This window comes from Vanacampus margaritifer, chromosome 8 (genome assembly GCF_051991255.1).
Source record: "Vanacampus margaritifer isolate UIUO_Vmar chromosome 8, RoL_Vmar_1.0, whole genome shotgun sequence".
NCBI lineage: Eukaryota > Metazoa > Chordata > Actinopteri > Syngnathiformes > Syngnathidae > Vanacampus > Vanacampus margaritifer.
The window spans coordinates 12,793,706-12,812,660 of NC_135439.1; the positions used below are offsets into that span (position 1 = coordinate 12,793,706).

General features: G+C 38.1%; 2 protein-coding genes across 5 annotated transcripts; one reads left to right on the forward strand and one right to left on the reverse strand.

Annotated features, from left to right (window-relative positions):
* Nucleotides 1-1,138: 1,138 nt before the first annotated feature.
* On the forward strand, nucleotides 1,139-11,858 carry stat2 (signal transducer and activator of transcription 2). 3 transcript variants are annotated; one of them, XM_077573178.1, is made up of 24 exons: nucleotides 1,141-1,326; nucleotides 1,848-1,979; nucleotides 2,928-3,072; nucleotides 3,296-3,391; nucleotides 4,844-4,936; nucleotides 5,016-5,094; nucleotides 5,203-5,288; nucleotides 5,372-5,523; nucleotides 5,773-5,931; nucleotides 6,544-6,633; nucleotides 7,475-7,534; nucleotides 7,645-7,665; nucleotides 7,764-7,857; nucleotides 8,013-8,060; nucleotides 8,163-8,246; nucleotides 8,355-8,453; nucleotides 8,533-8,668; nucleotides 8,928-8,980; nucleotides 9,321-9,406; nucleotides 9,494-9,630; nucleotides 9,709-9,891; nucleotides 9,990-10,044; nucleotides 10,438-10,529; nucleotides 11,548-11,858. In XM_077573178.1, the coding sequence occupies exons 2-24, from the start codon at nucleotides 1,849-1,851 to the stop codon at nucleotides 11,715-11,717; spliced, it is 2,349 nt and encodes a 782-aa protein (XP_077429304.1). In that variant the 5' UTR covers nucleotides 1,141-1,326; nucleotide 1,848; the 3' UTR covers nucleotides 11,718-11,858. The 3 variants fall into 3 exon arrangements, with proteins under 3 accessions (XP_077429303.1, XP_077429302.1, XP_077429304.1); XM_077573177.1 differs by having other exon boundaries at nucleotides 1,139-1,405; nucleotides 5,016-5,288; XM_077573176.1 differs by having other exon boundaries at nucleotides 1,140-1,326; nucleotides 5,016-5,288.
* gpr84 (G protein-coupled receptor 84) lies at nucleotides 11,535-15,874 on the reverse strand. Of its 2 annotated transcripts, none has more exons than XM_077573180.1 (2): nucleotides 15,342-15,874; nucleotides 11,535-14,077 (listed from the first exon to the last, which is right to left on the reverse strand). In XM_077573180.1, the coding sequence occupies exon 2, from the start codon at nucleotides 13,974-13,976 to the stop codon at nucleotides 12,924-12,926; it is 1,053 nt and encodes a 350-aa protein (XP_077429306.1). In that variant the 5' UTR covers nucleotides 13,977-14,077; nucleotides 15,342-15,874; the 3' UTR covers nucleotides 11,535-12,923. The 2 variants fall into 2 exon arrangements, with proteins under 2 accessions (XP_077429306.1, XP_077429305.1); XM_077573179.1 differs by having other exon boundaries at nucleotides 11,535-14,106.
* Between the last annotated feature and the right edge of the window lie 3,081 nt (nucleotides 15,875-18,955).

Below are 18,955 nucleotides of genomic sequence, written 5' to 3' on the forward strand. Positions count from 1 at the left end.
TTTTTTGGGGGGGTTATCTCATGTTTTTAGTTGTTATAGTGGATGCCAGGATAATATGACTGTAACATGTTGTAAACCTATACGCTTATATGCAACATTTTTAACATCAACATCATGCAAATCAATTTGCGATTGTGATCGCTTATGTAAGATCCAATCATGAAATAGAGGTGTTGACGTCATCCAAATTTTGCGTTTTATTGGTTTAGACATGCGAATATGTCATATCCACTGGGACCATATATGGGTCTGAAGGGGTTAACTAACACTAATAACAGCAGCAGCAGCAAGAAGTGTAAAATCAGATAATTGTTTTACATTCAAAAATTTGCGAAAATATAATTTTTTCACCCCAGATTTTTTTTTTAATTTATTTTTGTTTATTACGATCTCTCTCTCTCTCTCTCTCTGTATATAAAATAATTAAATTATTAATGTTGATTAAATTTCCCAGATGTTTGTTTACCAATCAATTTTTGTTCAAAGTTACGTTCTCTCTCTCTCTCTCTCTCTCTGTATATAAAATAATTCAATTATCAATGTTGATTAAATTTCTCAGATGTTTGTTTACCAATCAATTTTTGTTCAAAGTTACGTTCTCTCTCTCTCCCTCTCTCTCTCTCTCTCTCTCTCTCTCTCTCTCTCTCTGCATATAAAATAATTTAATTATTAATGCTGATTACATTTCTTATCAACTACAGTAAAGGCGTTGAAATTATTCAACCGTCCAACCACTTTCTGTTTACCTGAAATGTCAGTTGTACGACTCGTACCATCCGTGGTTTAAAACCGCTGATGGTGAAGTCCCCCCCACATGTGGTCAAACAAATCGTTAATAGGTGGGTGTCGATGTGTGGTAAATTTAATTTCCATAATAGCGGGATTTCTCGCGGTGACACTTTCATTACCAATTTCCTCGGAAATATTCAATCCGAGTTAAGTTTCGATTCTCTACGTCACACTTTTGATTGACGCACTGGTCGACCAACTGCAAACGCTGCTTGATTGCGACTCCACCAATCAGCTCTTTGATTTGCCTCGGTGACGGAAACTGTACAATCGCAGGAGTCCATTGTGGCTCCTACTGGCGCTTTAGTTTAATATTTCGGAACCAAAATGGCTTCTTCGATTTTCAGAGATGTGGGAGGAACCAATTCGACGAAAACGAGACCCAAGGAAATACTATACATAACATTGACACGCCTACGTTATGTTCTCACTTAATGCAAACCATTGGTCGCTTTCAGGCTGCTTATTACGGCGAAGAATTGAATATTAAATACACCATTGTCGCGATAACCTGTTGCCATCATCTCATGAAGCAAGGTATGGACTTGTTTTGTTTAGGCGACCAAGTTTGCGCTTTCACCGTTTAGCTGCTGCCTCAGACTTTTGAGGGTTTCAGGTAATCATCATTGTTGTCATTTATCAGTTTTATCAACAAAAAGGTCAGCATTTTTCGGTTTCTGGTAGGTAGGTCAGAGCTATCCAATATGACTATATAATAACTAACAGAACAAGTCTGTAGCGTGCTGCACACATTAATAGGCTATGTTTACTAATCAACAGGGTTTATATGTTATTAGATACATCTTGGTTCTGAACTGCCCCAGATGACGTAGTTGCCTGCTGTTTCATTGCGTTTTGAAGAAATAGTGCGTAAAGGTGCATTACGTTGGGTAAATCTCCACTGAAAACCCAAGTAATAAACGCATGATTCACCACTATCGTATTAATATTTTTGGACGTTATGTGTGTTTTTAGACCTGACCACAAATTGAAAATACTACAGTAATTTCTGAGGGCGCCTTAATTATCAACCCTTATCACTTTTCTCCTGCCCGCAGGATGTCTCAGTGGGAGAGGCTGATGAAGCTGCCTGCTGCATTCACTCAACAGATTTACGACCTGTATGACAGGGATCTTCTCCCCATGGATGTCCGCCATTACCTGTCTGTATGGATAGAATCACAGGAGTGGTAAGCTTGGATTACTTTAAACAAAACACATGGTATACTAATATTAAATACAGTAAGTCAAGGGAAGGCAGGCTCACAGGAGAAAATGTGTGTGCCGTTCTAAAAAAAAAAACACATGCAATGATCACACCAATCCCGCATAGGACCTACTAGATGATGCAAACCTTCCCCCTTGGGTCATCTTGTAGACGAATCTGCATCCATGAGTGAAAATACAAATGATGCATTTACTTGGTCTCTTTAGACACTTGTAAACATTGAATTCACCCTGCTTATTATTGAAGAGCATCTTAAAAGATTTTAAACTTTTGCGTGTTCAATAAATCAAATGATGAGATTTCCGTGAACAGGGTTCCTTGCAAGGATGATTTATTACAGAGATCTCTGGTCACACACATATGAATATCACGTAAATTGTGTCGTGTCAATCCAAAGAGTGCGTGTGCCCCATCCCTTGCAAGAGAGAGCTCTTATAGAATCCAAGTCTGTAGAAGAACGCCTTTTTCTCCTCCCATGAATAATAAAAACAGATTGGTTCTCACAATGTTACATAAAACAAAATCTCAGTACACAGTTCGCACCTGTGTTCATCTTTTAGACACATCATATTCTTCAGTGTACCAGTTCATACTTTTTCCCAAAACAAAATCTCAGTCAACAGATTGAACTTGACATGGTCGTGATCATATAGTGGTTAGCACTCTGCGTGTGTGTGTGTGCTCTCTCAGGCAGAATATGTTCTCACGCTGGACACTGAGAAAGAATTTTTAGACAAAAACAAGGTACCAGATAGGTTTAAGGTCGTCTTATATTGAGTTCAACATTATTTCACCTGCTCTACACATCTATAAAACATTTCAACATGGTTAAAATATGAAATAAAGAATTAAAAATGTTAATAATGATAACAGTATACAATGTTTTGTTATCATGTGTGCTCCTATCTAGGCAGCGAGCAGCGAACGACCACGACTTGGCCGTGGTGTTGTTCCAGGTCCTGTTAGAGAACCTAGATATCCAGTACAGTCGTTTTGTACAAGAGGATTCCTTCTTAAGGCAGCACAACATTCGACGCTACAAGCAAAACTTTCAGGTCTGCACTGAATGTTTGGAAAATTATGCCCAAATTAATTGTGTTACGAAAATGCAGTATTGACAATAATATCTTAGAACAACACATTTCCACTATGACCTAATGATATGATGTTCTGTTTTTGTGTCCAGACTGAAAATGATAATTTTCCAGCCTTTTCAATAATTAGCAATGATAATGATAATTTCTTTACATTGTTTCTGATATGTGCAATTTTTCACAGAGATACCAGGGGGACCCTTGTGCCTTGGCAAACACAGTCTATTGGTTTCTGGATAAAGAAAAAGAGATCTTGCAGACTGCAGAACTGGCTGAGCAGGTTGGAGCAAGTGTATTTTTGTGGCAAAAATCATGGCTACCGAGCCTAGTCCGGTGAACACATTGTGAGGAAAACAAAAGGTAATATATCACAGAGTTGGCCATGCCCAATGTGGCGAGATTTTAACTGTCTTATAGCGCCCCACTCCACTGGCTGTTTACATATTCGTACAAAAGGAATCTAGTAGCATTATGTTTATTTACAAGATAACAAGTCAGCCAATTTAAAATCTAAAATAAGAAAGTAATCCAAAAGTTACAACATCTTTATCTCATTTTCTCCCATTTTACCTACAGTTTTGACACGTATACAAAGTTATTTTGGGGGTTTCATCAATAAGATGACAGCTGCCAAAAGTCTTGGTCTTGTCTCGGTCTCGATACTTTCTGGTTACGATAATGTCTTGGTCTCGGTTGGTTTGGTCTTGACTACAACACTACGACTCAAAATGTTCATTGAAAGTAAAATACATACGTTCAACCAGGCATTACTGCCATTATTCTTATGCTAATATAAGTCCCCTAGCTTAATCCTCCGGTAATTTAAAAAGAGAGAGAGAAAAAAAAAAAAGATAACAGCTGCCTCCACAGAGTGCTAGCAGCTACTAATCAGCCAGAAGAAGACGGACGGGTGGGGTGGAATTGGTATTATTTTTTTGTAGTAATGTTAAATTACTGTCTTTAAGTAAATTATGAAATTATTACTTTACCTCTAAATCTATGTTAGCTTTTCTATTTTAAGAATGATTAATTAATTAAATTAATTATTCATTGTAGTTTTAATCTTGATTTCACTCAGTGAATGAGCAACCTGTTCCTTTTTTTTCTCTCTCTCTCTCTTTTATGTTGGCATTCAGTAGTTGAGTTTAGCTTTCCAGCTCATCAGGAAGTTTCAATTCTTCTATTAGTCACTGGCCATAAGGTGCATTATACCGTAATTTCTCGAGAATTACAAATTATTGAAAAAAGAAAACATACATAATCGATTATGCATGGTTTCAAGGAAAAAACAAAAAATTGTTACATTGTATAGATGTTTACTGCTACCTAGGGTTTGTAATAAAAAAAATATATATATTTATTTAGTTAATAATGTGGTGGGTTTGACATAATTCCCCAATGGAATTAAGGATCGATCAGTATGTTCCGCACATATATTTTGATTGCCTTTTTGATTTGCTACTCTGAGAGGCTTGCATATTTTTAGTCCTTTTGAGAAACACTGAGCCGAAGCCTTGATTTAGTTCCTTCTCACATGACGGTGTTTTGACCTCCACGTTTTGGTTGAACACCAAATCAAAACAACCTTTGCTACATTTGACTCCATTCTACTTGAATACAGTCGATGTATGAGTATTTTCTTAAGTTGTTCTCCTTTGTCTTCTACCACTATTAGGTGGACTTTACATAAATCATCTCCTCTTCCTCCTTTTCCTGCTTTGTGTCTTATCAGGTGCGGGTTTTGCAAGTAGAACAAGGAGATTTTGAGACCAGCACTCAGAGCGACCTTGACCAGAGAATGGCCAGCCTTAGAAATGAAGTGCAGGTGGAGATATCGTTGATTTAGCGTTGTGAAATATTTGACGTGTCTTTTAGTTTTGTTATTTTATGCGTGGGGCTTACAGTGTATGGAACGTACAATGATTTGTCTGGAGGAGCAGCATGATGAGTTTGATTTTAAATACCAAACATACTTGATGGAAGGTAAGCAAAGAGCGATTCTTTATTACCGTATATTTGAAAGTTTTTTCTTATGTTCTTGTGTTTTTTGTTTGTCTTATGTGGAAACTGTGCAATCCCACCGTGGAAAAGCCTCAGCTACGGCAACAGACAACTCTGCAAACCCACAAGAAGCGACATTTCAGTTACTAATAAACAAACTCAACAAATGCAGAAAGGTTTGAGACGATGGATCCGTGAAACCATATCGGTGTCTCCTGGTCGTATTATTTCCTTTCTCATGTTTGCATTTTGGATCTAGGACACGCTGATTGGCCTTAATAAGATACTGGACAGAGCTGAGGACCTGATAGATTTCTTGGTGAACAAACAAATGGTGCAATGGCAGAGGAGGCAGCAAAAAAGCTGCATCGGAGCTCCAGGCGAAGTTTGTCTGGATCAGCTTGAAAAATGGTACGTTGCATGGTGCGGATGCACATCAGATTTATTTAAAATATGTCAATTTAAATCTGAAAATGTAGTTTATTTTAATCTTGTGACCAGACTTTGCATTGGCATGGATGCAAGTTAAATATTCCCGCAAAGGTGTCACACTTTATATTAATGGTCATCTCAGTTGAGGAAGTGCTCTAGCTAAAAATGAACTCGATAGATACAAACTCACAGAGCACATTTGGTTGTTTCATTCTCTTTCCCTTGTAGGTTTACCGGTGTTGCAGGATTTCTTTTCCAAGTGCGTGAATTCCTCAGTAAGCTGGAGGAGCTGGCTGGAAAGATCATCTATGACAAGGACCCTGTGAAGGCCCATAAACCTTTTCTGCAAAGGAGGACTGAAAAACTCCTGGGAGATTTGCTCCAAAGGTCAACCCCAATATCTTATTTACAATATATGTTGCATGCGAACCTACTAGTCTAAACACGGCATTCTGATTAGTATTGTGTTTGTGGAATATGAATTAATCTGCAAAATCCACCCGTTTTTATCCATCTCAGGTGGCGGCCATTTTGTCACTTGCTGTCAATTGAAAATGACATCACAGTTAGGTCTTAGATAACGACCAATCACGGTTCACCTGTTTTCTGAGTTTGGCTATGTGACGTTCGTAAGCTGAGCCGTGATTGGTCGTTACTTGAGTGAGCCCTGAGCAACTGTGATGTGATTTTTCAGGTGACAGCAAGTGATAAAATGGCCGCACCCTGAGATTGGTAAAAATGTTGCTGCTTAATTCATATTCAACAAAATAAATACTAGTCAGAATGCTGTATTTAGACTAGTGGGTGGGCATACAACATGTTACTGCTGTCAACAGCAAGTAACAAAATGGCCACCCCCGAGATGGCTATAAACAGGTTTTGCTTCTTTGCCCATGTTTAGACTAGTGGGGCTACAAAGAACATATTGTAAAGATTTATTTGGGGTTGACTTCACCTTTAAAATGCTCATATTATTGTCATTGTTGTTATTTCTTTAAGCTCCTTTGTGGTTGAGACTCAGCCATCCATGCCTCAGGGGAAAGGTCCGCTGGTTCTCCGCACAGGTGTGCAGTTCTTTGTTAAAACCAGGTGAGTGCTGCCTCTGGTTTGCCACACGAGTGTACAGTTCTGTGTTCGGACCAGGTCAGTTTCCAATTCTAGTAAATGCTAAGTTATTTAAAACTGTGTGTGCATGTATAAGGACTAGGGGTGGCAATCTTTGAATGTCTCACGATTTGATTTGGGTCTGCGATTCGATTCAGAATTGATTTTCGATTGAGAACGATTTTTGGTTCAAAATGATTTGATTGAAAATGATTTTTGCTTCAATCTATAGATGTGCAAAGAATTGTAATGATCTACTTCAGTCTGACTCGCTAATGCTAATTAGCGTGCTACCCGCGGCACTTTTTATCACTCAAAAGAACGGCTCCACACTGCAAAAAAACTACTTCTATTGGAATAACTTAATCGTGACTTTTTCCTTCTGCTCTCTAATGTGGCTACAACTTAACAGTGTATTAGACCGCATGGAACCACACTGCCCCTCAGTGGCCAAACCGGATACAACATGAACAGCGCTCCCAATAAAGGCACACACAAACAAAGGGAAGACAGTAAAAAATAATTTAAATAAAATCTATTCTGAATCGTACTAAATGAGAATCGCTATTCTTATGAGAATCGATTTTTTGGCACACCCCTAATAAGGACCTTTATGGACCTTATTTGCAAGTCAAGCCCAACTTTTTTGTGTTTAATGAACTGCTCCATAGGGAAGATTACAAAATTACATAAACATAAGCAGCACATTTACTTCAGAGTTATAATGTGTAATACTCAAAGAGAATTTTCTAGTGGCAAAAAACCTTAACTAAATGTTGCAGTTTTGCGTGTTTTTCAACACTGTAAAATTTCTAAAATCTTCCAGACTGCTCGTCAAGTTTCCTGAGCTGAATCAATCCATGAAAGTCAACATATCCATGGACCGGTAAAATAGTTCCTCTTTTCTCAGCGCGGACTTCTATTGATGTTTGGTTGCTCTTGTGTGTTTAATGCTTTTTTTGTCTCTCCTCTATTTATTTATTTTTTTTTAATCAGGGAGGCCCCGCAGATAAAAGGGTAAACATTTTTCTATCATTCTTTGCCTCAAAATGACGTGGTATTACATCGTGAATTGTTTCTAGCGCGTTTATATTGTCATGCTGTCATGCTTGCAGATATCGTCATTTCAATGTCCTCGGCACGACAAACAAAGCCTTGACCATGTCAGAGAGCCAGAGTGGCGGCATGGTGGCAGACTTCAGGCATCTCGTGAGTGACCTTGATTCAAAATGAGGGATTTGACTACAATTTGTTGAGTGACTATGGGGAAAATAATCAAATGCTGTTTTGTTTTTTTAGTATTATAACATAAGAAGTCATTGTCAATTGTCCAACCATTGCACAATGCATTTGTTTCTCTGTAGATTTTGAAGGAGCAGAAGTCAGGAGGTGGTGGCAAAGGAGCCTATGATGTGAGTTGACCTGCTTAATTAACATGGGGAACACGTATATACTGTAGCTATCATTTAATACGAGTTTCTAACCGTGCGCGGTGTGTTGTATGTTGATGACAGATTTCTCTGAGTGTGACAGAGGAGCTGCACATCATCTGCTTCGACACCTTATTTGAGCTGAAAGGAATGTCGGTTGAGTTGCGGGTAAAGTGTCTTTATTCCATATAGAAAAAATATTCACCTGAAACCATGTAGTGAGGGAATGGGTTCCGCATGTTGAAGTAAAAAGTGAATTCCTTGCACCCTACCTAGGCCACCTCACTACCAGTGATTGTTATCTCCAACTCCAGTCAACAGCAGAGTGCTAGGGCATCTGTGCTGTGGTTCAACATGGTCAGCCAGGACACTAAAGTGAGACATGCCAAACAAGCATATTGTAAACTGTTCCAAGCTACCACCAAAATTATCTTTAAAAAAAAAAATCCCACAGAATGTGATGTTCTTCGCTGAATCTCCAGTAGCCACTTGGCCACAGTTTGGAGAAATGCTTAGTTGGCAGTTTCTCTCAGCCACCAAACGTGGATTGAATGATGCTCAGCTGGAAATGATCGCATACAGACTTTTTGGTAAGTTGAAGAGTTACCGTCTTGCGATATGACATGTGATTCCCTCACAAGATTTTGCATAGCTTTAATTTGTTTCTACTGTTAAGAGATGAAAATCAGACAAGGTTAGGAACATTTCACGTTCATGTTCATTTTATACCTATTTTTAAGATCACATAGTTTATAAGTCTGTTGATAGACACATTGACTTATAATATATACTATTGATAGATAGAAAAGATTTCTTGCACTTGATTATTATTATTTTTGGTCCATCCAGGAAAGCAACAAAGCTATGACATCTGTAGTGTGGCTTGGTCCAAATTTTCAAAGGTAAGAATTTTAACTCCATATTTGTAAATAAGACTATAAATTAGGGATGTTAGATGCCGCTTTTTTCAGACTGATACCAGTATTAAGTACTCAACTCTAGTTTGGCCTGTGATACTGATACCAAGTAGCGATGCCATTAACCCCCCATGACATAATTATAAAGATATATCCTAATATAGCATTTCCCCTTAAATTTGCATGAAATTAATAGTAATTTTCTATTCTTCTATTTTCTCATTTCTATTCCCTGGCATATTAGTTAATTGACAACCAATCTCCTTTTCTGACCGTCGTTGCACCTGAATCAACGTGTTGCATTCTCTGGTCTGTCCTGTTATAGGAAAACAGTCCTGATACATTCTGGGTGTGGTTTGACAGCATTGTGGTGATGGTGAAAACGTATCTTGAAGATTTGTGGAGGGATGAGTACGTATTTAAACACGCAGGCTTGATTCAAATTTGAGCCTTTCATTTTTTTTTTTTCCAATTAGTTTCCCCTCTTGTGTATCGCAGGCTCATCATGGGCTTTGTGACCAAATGCAAAGAGAAGACCCTCTTGAAGAAAAAACAGAAGGGCACCTTCTTGATACGTTTTAGCGAAAGTTTCATTGGAGGGATCACATTCTCCTGGGTGGAAAATGATGCAACTGGTGAGCATGGTTCATTTGAAAAGAATGGTTTATACTGTTGCTATGGCAGACTAACGTTTGCCCATTCGCCATCGATAGGTGAGCCGGTAGTGAGGACAGTCCAGCCGTTCACCAAAACTGACCTCTCCCAGATTCCCTTCCATGAAATCATCAGGCATTTCCTCATCTTAAAAGAGGTTCCACAAAATCCTTTGCTTTATTTATATCCCAACATTCCCAAAGATGAGGCTTTTGGAAAATACTATGCTGATAAGAGTGGAAGTAAGAAAAACGGTTTTAACAGTACATTTTCTTGTAACGATGATTTGTAGTCAGACTTTACAATAGTCTATAACCTTCTAACCTTTTTTTTTTTTTAGTTGACTCTCCTTACCTCAAGTACATCAAAACCCGGCTAGTGTTTGCGTTGAAAGGGTAAGTTTAATCCTATTTACTTTTTTCTGCTGAATTTACAGGTTGAACCAACAAGGGGCAGCATTGCACCACATACATTTACAGTATTTATATTAAGTTCTTCCTCATGCAATTACAGTCACATACTTAAAGATGGTGACTGACACAGAGTCACCACAGATACAAACGGATTTGGGGAAAGTAGCTTCTGTGCTCTGGCACTGTGTTAAGGTTCAGATTAGATGGGAAGAGATTTGTTTCTCACTTCAAACGTTGTCCCATAGACAGAGCATATTGGAGAAAAGAAAGAATCTATAAAGACAATAAAAGCATTTTCACTCATGGTGGCAGCACTTCATTATAATAACTGAATATAAATTTACCATCAATATGTATTGACACAATGACATGTAGGGACACACTGGAAGTTGTGTCACCCACCGCTTCAGACGTGACAGAGGATGAAGTCCCGCAGCCAACGAGTGACCAATGTGGATCGGCTGTTGGTGAGTGATTGCACGCTTTGCAGTCATAACTGCAGTAATCCCCTGCGTATCTGCAGTTTACTGTTCACAAATTCACTTCAGATTCCAGATTTTTTTATTTTCTTCCTGGAACTATATACTGAAAGATTCACTTATTTGTGGAGTTTGTGCGCATTCGGAAATGCCACATGATGCCGCTATAGCTCTGTGTAAAATGCAGTTGGTGTCAAAGAAGTATGTTGAAGTGATCCATCTTAACTGAGAGACCAGCCTGGGTTTGGGAAGTTACAGAGAATTGGCGTACTTTTGATGTGCTTTAAAAAAATATGTACTATATATTTTACAATGATATATATTTTATAATATAAAAATGGTTTTGCATCAACGTTTACTGTATTATTGTTTATAATTCAATTTGTTTATCTTTCAAAATCAACATGCCAATTTTACTTGTAATCAGCAACAAAAAAATCTAACTCAGCAGACCCCCCCCCCCCAAAAAAAAAAAACTGTTATATGTTTTTCATATGAAAAATAGCAATTATTTTCACAATAGATTACTTTATTTTCTTCCCAAAAATCAATGTCAGAAAATAGGGAAACATGTTGCACATTGTTTTTCAATGTAAAAGCATTTGTCTTATTTTGATTAAACTCAACATTCAGGCTGTTTTCATGAAGGACAACAGGCATTCGTTTTTAGAGACTGAAATCAGGACATTTGGCCAATTTCAATCTAAACAAGAGCTTTAAACGAGTCATTGATTTTCAAACTAGATGTTAATTTACAGTAGGTTACACAGATTTCTGTACTTCCATTGATGCTTCAAACCATTGCTTAATGTACTTATTTAAATACGTTTTGTGACCACAATTGCAACAACTTGTGGTCATGTGTAAAGCAGTATAAGGAACTCGTGTGTTATGTGGTTATTTTTTCTTTTAGTCATAAAATGTCATATAGGTTAACACTTTTCCCAGCAGCATCAGCATAACTTTGCCTTTCTTCTGTTTATTTCTCTTCATTTCTCGCTTTCAGGGCATACTGGGGATTCCCTGGAGTCTCATCTGGATAATTATGATCTCGACCCCATGCTGTGTGACTCTGTCGAAATCCCAGGCGAGGATCTGATGTATCCCATCAACGCTAATCACTTTTTTGGCTCTGAAGTCTTTATAGATGAACCCTTGGTACCTACCAGTCTATAAAAAGTTCAGACATCCTGCCAAGGTGTTTAAACATCACTTCGTCTTCCGTTCTCCTCTACCGTCACTATTTAGTGTTAATGGAAGAACTCATTAATGTTTGAAAAATCAGAGATTCCAAGAAATAAATGAAACATTTGGAAATGGCGTCTCTGTTCGAGTAGTACACCGACCGAATACACGTAATACGACATTATGAAAAACAAATACAAAATTTAATTCAATACACAAATACAATGTGTCAGCACCAATTGTTAGAGAGTAGGCAAGATCTTAAATTACATAAAAATGGAACTTGAACAACATCTTAACTTTCATTGCCGTTATCGTCATAAACAACTTGCCCTGGTACATAATTGTCACTCATGAGAAGGAACTACAGTTGAACTCATCTTGATGGTTTCAAAGTGAATCACAAGTTCCTCATTTTGCAGTACCAAATGTTCGTCTTACACCCAACGGGAAATTCCTGCTGATTCTGCAACATGTCAATTACAAAGTAAGAATTTGTTACATCCTGAAAAAGGTCATATGCATTCAAAGCAATCATCTCACAGTAAACTTGAATCTGGCTTGACCAATAAATAAAAAACATGGAGTATAGGATAATTATTCTGTTAAATTTCTTCACAAAAGGGAACATCAACCTTTTTGAAACTAAGAACTCTTGGGTAATGATTAATGAGAAGGGACGGATTTGAAGTAACTTCTGAATTGGCTTAAATTACCTTTAATTATGTGAGGTTTGTCAGAAAAGTTCTCAACTTGTGTCACAATTTGAAATCTATCTTTTACAAGAGAGATTTTAAATGCAAACAATCTACAAGTCCCTGTGACACAAGTCCTGGAATTTTTCTGATACGTTTTTTTTATGTTTTGTTAATAATGATAACACTGATCATGCGAAATATTATATTTTTATTATATTATTTCTCATTAATTACACTTGGCACCAAATTTTGAACAATTTATATATATATATATATATATATATATATATATATATATATATATATATATATATATACAAAAAAGTAAAAATACATTTTTAAAATCAGAGTCAAAAATAATTTTAGGGACACATAAAGCTGCCTCTTTTTTGCTGTTGCTACCAACAATAATTTAACAATAAACCGATCTCAATATACTTCTATAAGTCTCTGCAAGTGCTCACATTCAAATGACAGTAAGTTTTTACATTGAGGGATTTTAGGCCCTCTTAATCCAGATGCATGTAAATGGCCTCACTGCCCTTGTGAGCAGCGATTGATATCCCTTTCGGAATTGTCTGTTCATGACGGCGTAGAGCACCGGGTTGATGCAGCTGTTGAGCCAGGTGAGGTTTGCACAGAACATGTGCAGTACCTGCGGGGCTCGGCCTCCCTTATCCACAATGTTGAGTATCAGGAAGGGGACAAAGCAACATACAAAACACAAGAAAACTGCAAAACACATGCGCGTCACACGCTTGAATTCTGCATCTTCCCCTGAGGCTGCTGGGTGAGATTCCGCAGTGGCGGGCGCAGGTGCGATAGCAGATTTGGGCTTGCTTTCTCCCAATTGATTCGCTGGCTCGTCCTGTGTTTTGGGGGATGCCGTGTCACCGTTGTAGTCCTCCTTACTCTGCACGCTAAGCTCACTGCTCACAGTGGCCATCCCGCTCTCCATGCCACTGTCATCGGTGCCTGGCGCTGAAGGTGCCGGCTTCTTCTTGGACGACCGCCGGCTGAACCTGTAGCGTAGCAGGGCCTTCGACGCAACCCGGACGCGACGGTAAATGAGAAAGTAGAAGGTGCCGACGCAGGCCAGTCCCACGAAGAAGTAGAAAAAGAGCAGGATGGTGGTGTAGGGGCGACCCTCGGTTCGATGGAAGCTGCACGTGCACACCTGAGGCACAAACACAAAAACCGACCAGAGCGGAAGGAAGCTGACCAGGCCTAGCGCCCACGACGCCAGCAGGAGGGAAAACAGCCCCCAGTTGGAAGAAAGGCGTTCAAACAGGGCCCTTTTTGCAACCAGCAGGTATCGACTAATCGCCACCAGGCAGAGGGTGATAATGGAGACCGAGTTGGACAGGAAGAGAAGCAGGCCGAAAGCGCTGCACAACACCTCGCCGCTGCGCCATCTGAGGTGCAGATAGGAATCAACGGAGATTGGCTGCAGGATGGTGCAGTAGAGGAGGTCAGCCAGAGCCAGGTTGACGATGAGCACATTGAAGCGGGTCCGAAGTTGGGAGTCCAAGGCAAAAGCTAAAACCGTCATCAGGTTCCCCACCGTGCCAGTGAAGGTGACGGCGCATCCCCACAGCACAGCGAAGTAGCGGTAGCCTTCGACTGAAGCGCTGTAGCAGGAGAAGGCGTCTTCTGTTTGGTTGGTGACATTCAGCAACATTCTGTCAAATGATTGGTCGCTATCAGTTTTTGTAATGTCACGGAAAGTGAAATTCTCACTAGAGTCTAGTCAACCCAAAAAAGTAGTCCAAATGTGGCACTAATTAATATTGTGTTTGTGGAATATGAATTAAGCAGCAAAATCCACCTGTTTTTAATCCAACTCGGGGGGCGGCCATTTTGTCACTTGCTGTCGACTGAAATGTCTGAAAATGTCATCACAGTCGCTCAGAATTCAGGTAACGACTAATCATGGCTCAGCTATTTTCTGAGTTTGGTCATGTGACACTGGCAAGCTGAGCCCTTATTGGTCGTTACCTGAGCTCTCAGCGACTATGAAGTCATTTTCAGTCGACAGCAAGTGACAAAATGGCCACCCCTGAGATGGGTATTAAGGGCGGATTTTGCTCGTTAATTCATGTTCCACAAACACAATATTAATCAGAATACCATGTTTAAACTAGTGGGGCAACATAGAAAATAATATTGTAAATATTTTTTTTTTCTTCATGTCACTGGCAAAGATAGATGAACAAATGTGAACCAATTAAGTGAAATGATTTAAGTTCCAGTGGCGCAGCCGCACACCTGATGATATCTTGAGGTACGTTGCTGATTAGGAATCACTGGTTACACATTTTACAGATAGCAGATTCTTAATAGTATTTTTTTTTTGTGGTCCAGTAGTTCATTTCATGCACATTCTCTACTGAGTCTTAATTTTGAGAAGTTAACTTCTTCCTCTACAGTTATTTTGTACAAAAATCATTCTTCCTCTACCAAAAGAGGAACACATTTGCATGACAGCATGGCCTAAAAATAGCAGTTAATTAACCATGACAAATACGTAATTTGCCAAATACTTAAATAAATACATATTTTGTTGGGTGTTGGTAATAGTACAATAAGCATAAGGTTTTGCGATGCTTCCCTGTGTGAGCTATTATTTGCTTTTCATTTTGATGATCCAAACATTGATGCTCGGGAGATGTGTTCATTGCCTGTCTGCAAATCAAACGAACAAACAATGCTGAGTTTTATTTGAAGCACTGATACACAATCTTATGTCGTCGATTTAATATAAATACTATATACACGGTAATATTTTAAATTGTGTCATATCAACCATCAGATTCTTAAGTAAGGTGGCAACCCATTACACAGAATACCTGTACAAAACTACAATAAGAGCTAAAACAACATCTGCGCAGAAAGCGATTTTCAAGCATTTTCTTACCTCAAAGGTGAAATATTTCTGTAGGTTGTCTGGAAAGTCGTCGGAGAGCTTTCTGTGCACCGACTCGCTGTCTGTTTAGCTTCCAGTCACATTTCAATTTATGCATGTTTTGCGTGTTGCTACAGTGGCCTTGGCATGATGTAATCGAGGTAGGGTTTTTCCGCATTCTGACATGTCACCATCAGAAAAAGAGCAAGGTTGCATAATCATGTCCTCTTAGTTTCAAAGTAACGGATGTAGAGGTTAATCTATCCTCATGATCATGTAAATTTCACTTTTAAGTGTTTTACCAAATAACTACAGTGACCAGGGTTCGTACCACATTCAGGTATCCTCTCATAAACACGTAGGCTCCAAGACCAAAATCACATTAGACGCTTTCCAAAGCACAAAATGATCCTTGGCTATTGAATTAGGTGCGGAATCAAGTGATCATTGCTACGTTAAAAAAGCCAAGTGCATTAAATGTCAATTTATGATGGTTAACTCATTCACTGCCATTGACGGCTATAGACGTAAAAAAAAAAAATTGAATTATTTATATTAGTTTAACATTTTTTCCACTTTTGTTAACAAGAGTATGAAAACCTAAAAGAAAAAATAATAATTATTGTACATTTAGAACAGATATAGAATTTGTGATTAATCGTGAGTTAACTATTGAAGTCATGCGATTAATTACGAAAAAAATAATTTTTAATAATCTTTTCTTCTTTTTTTTATTAACTAAAAAAAAGTAATTTTATTTTTTATTTTTAATAAACTTTTCCTTTCTTTAAAAAAAAGAAAAGATTATTAAAAATTACGGGCAACAGGCGATTAATTTTTAACCATAATTAAGTTCAAGGAAAATATGCATCAAAAGTCGAGGTCTCAGTAATGGTAACCTTGAAAGAAGAAACTGCACAGAAAGCATTACTCCTCAAACTTACTACACACTTTTTTGTGATTTAAAAAAAATCTATCTAATTTCAGGTACAATTAACATTTTATAGTCTTACCTTTACTTTGTAGTTGAATTCTCCCACGGAACAAAAAATCTCTTCGTTAGCACCCTCACATGTAGTTCTTTCGAGCTTCTTCTGTCGCTTTATTTCCCTGAGCGGTAACAGGATGCAGCACATTCAAACACAACTCACACCTCGTCAGTCCACACACTTGACTCCTCACTTGAGCCAGCGTTCAAGCGTATATGTCCGTACTGTCTAACATCTGAGCTATTCCTTGTTCCTATGTCTATCATTATCAAAAGACATTAAAAAACACACTCGCAACAAAGCAAATAAAGTGCAATAACTTTTTACAACTATTTACCAGGAGCGCTGCAAAGCATGCTGGGAACTGCGCCGCCTTACTATCGCTACAGAAAATTACTGGAGTTACTTTGTTGCCTCAGGTAACAGAATCAAATCCTTTTTGAGGCATTCATTGGTTTCTGTGAGTTGTACACAGGCTTGGGGACTAACGGAATACATGTACCGCCGTTACGTAATCAGATTGCAAAAAAAAACTGTATTCCATTACAGTTACAGGAAAAAAACATGTAATCAAGTTACAGGTACATTTATTAAAAATGGGGATTACAATGAGAGAGAGAGAGAGAGAGAGAGAGAGAGAGAGAGAGAGAGAGAGAGAGAGAGAGAGAGAGAGAGAGAGAGAGAGAGAGAGAGAGAGAGAGAGAGAGAGAGAGAGAGAGAGACTGAGAGAGAGAGAGAGAGGGAGAGAGAGAGAGAGAGAGAGAGAGAACGCCCGCGAGAGTGGGTCCGTTGCTACATGTCGAGGAGGTGGTAACGAACGAACTGAGGAGCCGTGTCCTCCACACGCGGGCAGTTTGAAAAAGCTTGACGGACGGGAGGCGGAAATGACGACTGGTATTCACCGGAACTCACTCGGAGCGAAAGTTTGAGCTGAGAGTCCAGCGGCATGCTATGCGCTGTAGCTTCTTGCTAGCTAGCCCGCTAGCCTACAACCATAATGTGAGTTACACTTTCCAAACAAATCTCCCTTCACCAATTTACTATTTAAACATCATACACAACATATACACGGCTAAACTTGTGACTGGGATAAATGCTCATTTTGCAGTTGATGCCACAGAGCGTCATCCTCATTGGATTGATGACTATCTATCTATCTATCTATCTATCTATCTATCTATCTATCTATCTATCTATCTATCTATCTATCTATTTATCCTATTGTATAGAATATATATTGTGGTGATTAATATTATGGTACTTGGATTACGTTACTAACTACATTTTTTTTAGCAGGTAACTTGTAACTGTAATGGATTACATTTTAAAAGTAACCCTCCCAACCCTGGTTATACATTGGGCTCTTTGCACAACTTGACTACTTACTGAAATTAACACCACTCCTTTGTTTTACTGTCTTTCATGATTGGACAAACCATGAAATCACAACCTGAGCCCTGAACAACTATGATGTCATTTTCAGTCGACAGCAAGTGTCAAAATGGCCGCCCTCTCAGATGGATAAAAACAGGTGGATTTTGTTGCTTAATTCATATTCCACAATTGCAAAATTAATCAGAATGCTGTGTTTCAATTAGTGGGCCACAAAAAATATAGTATATTATTGTAAAGAACATTTTTGTGCTCGACTACACTTTTCACAGAACTCTGGCTGGAACCGTGTTAAAGCAGTATGTATCCAACTTTGACAAGCAAAATAGCAGGCTTTTTGAGAGAAAATTATAAAGTAATGCTGGAAAACCATCAGATTCTTAAAAATGGAAAATCATAATATTCTGGGGGAATGACGTACAAGTTTAATATCAATATCACTAATGTGATTTATTTTTACTATGCAGTCCTGAGTTTTGTACAATAAATGTCCTCAAAATTACATTGCAGTAGATGTTTAAAAAAATATATATATTTTTTATCAATTTTTGTCTGAAACCATTTATAATGCACCATGTATAGATTGAAATCTACATGTGTGCAAAAACATGTAGGCCACTCTGTCTCTTTTGTTTACATTTGATAATTATTAACACTATTGGATGCATTTCTCATTTGATATAGATCTGTTTAATGTCACATCAAAATAAAGTGAGGTACGCAATTAAAGTGTTGCATATATATATATATATATATGTATATATATATATTAAATATCTATACAGTGGTCTAGTTATTGTGATATAAAATTGACTATATTATTTAAAAAAAAACAATCTGCCTATCCCAAGAAAATTCAGTAATTTTATTGAATGACATTTTGGAATAAAAAATAAAATCAACATAAAGCACATACCTAAAAGGGGTGAGGCTGGATTATTTTTTGTTTTACTCGTCACGTGCAAGTGAAGCTCTGCCTCTCATGACCGTTTTATTGGTGTCAAGGCAAAGATGTGTTGTAACTAAAATAACTTGCAGAAATGTATGTCAAGTTGAGAGATCCAATATGGTCCATTCACCAAGTATTGACAATGAAATCCAAGACTGCAAAACTGTTTGCTCAATTATGTTTACTATTCTAGCCGAGTTTTGAAACCCTATTCAGTGATGTTGTCCAATCTCCTAACATTAAAATATAACAAAATACCAACTGTGGAAACACAGATTCAAATAAAAAGTCTCTCC

Coding starts and splice junctions, on each gene's coding strand:
- gpr84 (XM_077573179.1), bottom strand. CDS start 14,105: ATGTTGCTGAATGTCACCAACCAAACAGAAGACGCCTTCTCCTGCTAC.
- stat2 (XM_077573177.1), top strand. CDS start 1,849: ATGTCTCAGTGGGAGAGGCTGATGAAGCTGCCTGCTGCATTCACTCAA. Junction 7,535..7,644: donor GTCAACATATCCATGGACCG/GTAAAATAGTTC, acceptor TTTTTTAATCAG/GGAGGCCCCGCAGATAAAAG. Junction 7,666..7,763: donor GAGGCCCCGCAGATAAAAGG/GTAAACATTTTT, acceptor TCATGCTTGCAG/ATATCGTCATTTCAATGTCC.